This window comes from Leuresthes tenuis, unplaced genomic scaffold (genome assembly GCF_036924035.1).
Source record: "Leuresthes tenuis unplaced genomic scaffold, fLeuTen1.0.hap1 SCAF_4, whole genome shotgun sequence".
NCBI lineage: Eukaryota > Metazoa > Chordata > Actinopteri > Atheriniformes > Atherinopsidae > Leuresthes > Leuresthes tenuis.
The window spans coordinates 10876909-10883428 of NW_027325358.1; the positions used below are offsets into that span (position 1 = coordinate 10876909).

Here is a 6520-nt window from a genome sequence, read left to right on the forward strand (position 1 = left end):
ATTTTGTGAGAAATAATTGAGAAGTTGAGAAGAAGTATTTCAGCCCTTCATCACTTTATCTTTGAACGAGTACAGATTCATCCATACAAAATGTGTCAAAAATCAGAACTTTTGAAATGATTTAATCTGTAGGCTACATAAATCTTTGATGAATATGTCCAGATGTCTTTTCTGACCAAATAATGATGCTTCCCTTTGTTTCAGGGTTAGTTGTGGGATTTTTTAAATACCTTGTTCAAGTGTCAGACCACTCGATACATTCTACTTCCGGTCACTCCAGGTAGGTTGCAGCTCTTGAACATGGTTTTATTTTTTATTAGTCTTTTGCAGTTACAGTACACTTTTTATTTTCTTCTTTGAGTAACCCCATGACTGCAGGAGGTTGTACCGTGGGTATGTACTAAATTGAAATCTTAGTGTTTTGTGTCTTTTAGTTGAGATCAGCATGAAGTAAAGCTCATAGGTTCACATATAAGATGCTTACACCACTAGTGCATTAACTTTTATAATCGTTTTCCATCTATCCATATTTACTATACCCACTTTATTCAATTTAGGGTTGTTGGGGGCTGGAGCCTATCTCAACTGCCACTGGGTGAGAGGCAAGTCAGACTCTGGCCAAATTGCCAGTCTATCACAGGGCCACACAGAGACAAACACGACAAACAACCACATATGCAATAATTAATCCATCCATCCATCCTTTTTCTACATCCACTTAATCTAGTTCAGGGTTGTGGGGAGCTGGAGCCTATCCCAAGTGCCATTAGGTGAGAGGCGGGGTACACCCTGGACAAGTCCCCAGTCTATCACAGGGCCGCACAGAGACAAACGAGACAAACAATTATGTGCGCTATAATTTTGCTCCATATTTCTCGAAACTTCAAAGAAGCAAACCCAGGCCATGAATGTAGACATGTGCATGTGTATTTATTTGTGTGTTCATGAAAGCAAAAGAGAGAAAGATATGGTTAATCCTTTTCATTTTGCTGCAGAGTGTCATTGACTATCATTGACAACAGAGCAAACACCCGAGGCCAGCACGCTCTTCCCCTAGTGGCTGATGTACACAATGACAGTGACAACAATAGCAACAACATCAAGCTGTTCTCACTCTGAGAGCTTAACAAGAACAGTTTCCGGGGGGCTTTCCTGCTGCCAAAGTCACCTCTGCTGTCTATGTGTGTGTGTGTGTGTGTGTGTGTCTGTGTGACTGTGTGGAGAGATATAGTATAGAAAGACATGAATTAACAGAAGAGCAGAAAACTAACACATTCTAACACTAAAATGTGCATTACTACATGCATCAATCAGTTTCTTAATTTGTATCATTTCATATTATTTTATGACAAGTGACGATTGCATGCAAGAATCTCCACCTCATCCTAAATGGACATCAGTACATCATCAAATGATCCACAGTACGTTTATGCATGGGACTGTGCTCATAAACACATTTACAAAACTTTTTCAATGCAAAATAAACTTGGCCTTCATCAGCAGGTCAAGTTGTGAGATAAAGGGTGGTTTTATTTGGAAGGATGCTTATACCCCTGAGTGCTTTTTAAACTACCATGTTATGAAAAACAAAAAAAATTAATAAAATAACATTTGCAAAGAGTAGTTGTGACTGGTGGTGAGGTTGATCACTAGAACAGCTCATATTGGTGTTCTTGTAAGTCTTCTTCCAGACACAATGGTCAAAGAGGTTTCCCGTCTGTCTCTGTCAAAAAGCTTAGACAGACACTAGGACTCATAACATCCAAAGTCATTCGAAGATGATCACGTTATTTTGCATTGGATTGTTAAACGTGATCATGACCTTGTTATACATTTGGATGTGTCCTGCTTGTAGGATTGAGTCACAATCCAAGCCATGAAATGGCATTCCTCTCCCCTAACACAACTTTCTGTGTATTTCTGTTCACGTGTCTGTGAACTGTCAGTTTAAATGTTAATCTGAGCTGCTGTCACTACAATAACTTCATGCTAAGACACATGCCTGTTTAAGATGAGTACTGACATAATCATCTTGTATGTGGAATTAATGCAGAAAATGACATATTTTGCTCTGTTCATATCAAAGTCTTATGTCCTAACAGATGTGCTCTTACTGCAAAACATGACATGACACAAATTTACATTTAGTAATTCAGCGGATTTTTTTATGAAGAGTGACTTACAAGCGAGTAAAAATGACAGTGAATTACATAAAAAAGCATGCCTCTCATAGTTACCTTTAATGCATTTTATACAGATCCAACACAAAGAAAACAGACTTAATAACACGTCAAACAAACCTTTAATGTTACCAGGTTGTGAGGAAAGTTTTAAAAAAGACATGACCCAAAAACCTCTAATAGATCTGTGCCTTCTTAAACAATAGGTCATCAAAGTAGAACAGTTTAGTTTGTGCTTTTGAGGAAGTAGTTTCTTGCAAACCTCGAAAAATGTATTCAATAAGAAAAAAAGTTGTGAAGAGGTCACCCCGCCTCTCCCCTAACCGGCCCACACACAACAGTTTTTTGGCTTTAGCTGTGATGGCTGCAAATAAACTCCAGATATATATTTCTGACATTTCTGTAATTGAGTTTTGTTTAACTCGTTTGCAACTTTTCTTCCACTCATCTCAGTTTGGCTCATTTCTGGACATTGATAGGGCCTCTCCCAAGCCAACTGTACACCTAAAAAAAATGTCTGTCTTACCATTAAGAGGAAAACTTCTCTCCTACAGTCAGAGAGCTGGATTCCCTCAGTTATGACAAGTTAAGCTTTAACAGTACAGCTGTCCCACCTCCACAATTGGATGTGAAATTAAATATTCTGGGATATTTTATGTTTAATGTCTACCACATATAACGGTATCCTTTTTCAGAACAGTTAAATATAAGAGCAGCATTGAGGGTTTGAGATGTAATGTATTCAAAATTCAGGTAAGTCTTAATGTTTGTCTGGGTCTGCTGATTTTTGACCTTTGCACTCTCTCATTGTCTCTTTTATTGTGGAGTCATGAACAGTCAGCACAGTTACCTACACATTTGATCCAAGCTACGATTAAAGTTTAACCGAGTCATTTACCGCCTTGCTTACAGTGCTTGTCCCAGAGCATGTACTGATGGGCGGAATTGGGTAAAATATTGAAGTATGTCCAACGCTGCAATGCTGTGGGCTGTATGTGAAAACTTTCAGGACATTCTGCCGATTCGATCTTTCTCTGTGAGAGATAAACCACATATTTAAATATAGTACAAATCCCTGCACAGACGTAATCTTTCATTTACTTTAATGGTGAGTTTGTTTGATGATGCTGGGGTTATAAAATCAGGATTTTTTGGGGGCTGAGCGACATTCTGGAAATAGTTTAGGTGACCGGTTGACATGTATTCTTGATTCCGTGATTTTTTTACTCACATTGTTTAACATATTTAGTCATCTGAAAATAATAATAAACAATAATAAGTTATATATAATAATATATGAATGAGAGCCATTTTATTGGAAATTCAACTGTATTAATGCACTGTACGGTTTAGAACATGTGTGCAGTAAGTGGGCCCATTTCAGTCTAGTTGAACGTAGTCAAGCCAAGGAATATAAAAAGTCATTTTCAATGCTGATTGGCTGCATTAGGAATGATTTCCCTCTGTCTTCACGCTCCCCTTTAGGAGGTTGAGCAAAAGAGTACACTGTGTAGCTTAAATGATCTGTGACTCTGGTGTCTGCACATGCACCTTCCTGGACAAAGTCGTAGACGGAAGCTAAAGTTTGGAGATCGGAATAATTTGCATAGGTACTATCTTGGCCAATATCAGTGTTGGCTGTAGAGAGGTGGACAGCTTGGTCAGGTACAGTTTGGCTATGCATGTGCTGGTCTTCAAGTCTGTTATCCTTGTGTTCAGGATCCTTGAAATAGAAAACAATGAGAAAAAAGACATGTTGTGTAAAGTACATAATACAGTCATGTCTATAAAAAACATTTAAAAGTAAAGTGTGAACAGTGTCTCCTTGATGAGGCTGAAACCAAGATTTCTGCCATGCAACTTAGCAATGTTTAAAATGTCATAAAGACATCTGTGTGGTTGGTCTTGCTGAGATCAATTACTCAAAGCAGCTTTGTAAAAAAAAGAAGGTAAGAATAAAAGTAAAAAACAAACTTACAACATGCAGACTGTCATGTGAAGAAACAGCTGGACAACTGGATGCCATTTCTGAAAACATATAGAAGGACAACATTTGTTAATTTTGTTTGTCTGCAGGCAGTTTTCAGATGCAGCTACGTACTGTAAGGGTGGTGTCCCCGGTGGTGTGAGTCTTACTTGGGCGTCTCTTCAAAGTCCTCATAAACTTCAACATGACTATCAGTGAGGTTATGACAATGAAACTCACAACCAGGTATGGCACATATCCTGTCCGAGTGAAAGAGAAAGGAAAAGCAGTGTAAAAGTTAAGCACAATGCATCATCTTTGCTGTTGCAGATCCTCTGATGAACTACGAGTAGTTCTACTAGAGAAAATAAAGACAAAAATCAATTATTAAAAATCATTATTAAAATGTATCTTTCAGCCAAAAAATGTACTAACATAATGACTATAAAGATAATGAGCACATGAGTGCACATCTTACCAGCTCCTTGCTGTGTCGGTGCAGCAGGCGTCGTATAAAGGGTGCTGTACGACATGAACGAATCAGCAGGGATATCCAGCCTTGAAGACGTGGTGCTTGTAACTGGAGCACCATATGTCACTGTAGATATAACTTTGACTGTTTCAACAATTGTCTTGGGGCCTGCTGATTGCAGATCAATATAAGGTACATTATTTACTCACAGGGATATTGTTATTCCTCGACAAAGGAATGATAGTCTGTTGAAATGAAAATGAAGAGCAGGAACTTACCATCAATAACTTGGAGATCCACCTCTTCAAATGAATCCCAACCAAGTCTTTCAACCCCACAATAATATTTTTTGGAGTCTGACATTTTGAGATCAGTGAAAGTCACTAATAAAGCATCACCTCGGTTAGTTATCTGAATTCTGTCCTTACGTTCAGTCTTTTGAAATGCTGCTTTGACGATAATGTGTTTATCTGTAGTGCATGGTGCGTTACAAAGATACTTAATATTTTTTCTTACACTATTCCAAGTTTCAAAGTTTGAACATTCAACCTGTACAGTTTCACCAACACGGCCACTTGCTATTCGAGTCTTCGTCTCCACCATGCTCAGAGCTACAAGCAAAATAAAAATGAACATTTTTAATTAGATTAGATTCCTTCCAGAATGTATTTATTTGATTAATTACACTGTAAAATCTTTATTCAAAAGGTAAACCACTCCAAGAATCACAGAGCGAAACAAAACAAAAAAAATCAAAGAAAGTTGCACAGTATATAAAAGCTACATAGTTTAAAATGGGTGTAAATATGATAAATTAAGAGAACAATGACTCACCGAGGAGAAGATTAGTCCACACACATATTTTGATCATGTTGAAATGAGAAGGAAATGTCATATATTAAAAGAGCAGCAGTTGTTAGGTGACTTTAACTTCCTCTTCTTTTCTCTCTCGAACAGTTAGAAATAGACACTCCTCCTTTTCTCAGAAACACAAGCTGAAAACATAAACCACACAAGTAAACCAAGATAAAAAATGAGAAAAGTATGAGAAGCCTATCCCAGCTGTAAAATGCTAACCAAATATTCAGTCTGTAATTTCTTAAAGCTCTGTTACACTATGTGGTTTTGACATATCATAAAGATATTTGGGATATTACAGGGAGTGACTGTGATAGACCAGATTTCTATCCTCCACTGACAGAGTGATTGGAAGACAAACGACCCATAGTCTGCAGGAAAAGTCATGTTTTATATCTGTTAAATCAAGAAAATAATGACATTAAAAAAGCAGGTCATGGTAACAGAGGGAAACAATAAAAAACAGTAACAGTGAAAGTAAAAGAAACACTGAATAGGACAGAACTATTATGGGCAAACTATCACAGGAAACTTTGTGGTTTGTATGTACTTAGCATGCGTCACAGTTGAGAGTCGAGAGAACCACTCAATTTATTGACTTTAAATGTAACAAGTGAGTTTATTGGATATTAAGTTTGTATTTTTTATGTATCATCTAATTTAATCTTCTGTTCTTTATTTTTGAATATTCTAAAGAAAGGATCCCAAATACCTCACATTGATCCTCTTTGAGTAAATCCTCTGACAACAACACTTCACAAGTCCTTTCTGTCTGTGGCCATCAGACTGTTTAATTCATGTACCTCAGGTCTAGAGAGGGTCAGTGGAAACACTGTGTCCTGAGGCCAAATGCCGAATGTCACTTTACCCAATGCCACTTTATACAATGACACTTTCTCCATATCACTTGTTTTTATGTATTGTTGTTTATTGAGGCTGCTAATTTGCATACTGTACATATTGTATTCAGTTACTTATCTTATTTTATGTTAGCTTTATTTTATTTTAGTACTTTCCCTCTTGTACCATAACTGTTACACAGCA

At 37.3% G+C, this 6520-nt stretch overlaps 1 protein-coding gene across 1 annotated transcript; it reads right to left on the bottom strand.

The window, feature by feature from the left end:
• Positions 1-3513: 3513 nt before the first annotated feature.
• Positions 3514-5506, bottom strand: LOC140305205 (uncharacterized). Its single transcript, XM_072383955.1, has 6 exons — positions 5453-5506; positions 4897-5229; positions 4625-4789; positions 4282-4406; positions 4159-4208; positions 3514-3964 (listed from the first exon to the last, which is right to left on the bottom strand). The coding sequence occupies exons 1-6, from the start codon at positions 5487-5489 to the stop codon at positions 3580-3582; spliced, it is 1095 nt and encodes a 364-aa protein (XP_072240056.1). The 5' UTR covers positions 5490-5506; the 3' UTR covers positions 3514-3579.
• Between the last annotated feature and the right edge of the window lie 1014 nt (positions 5507-6520).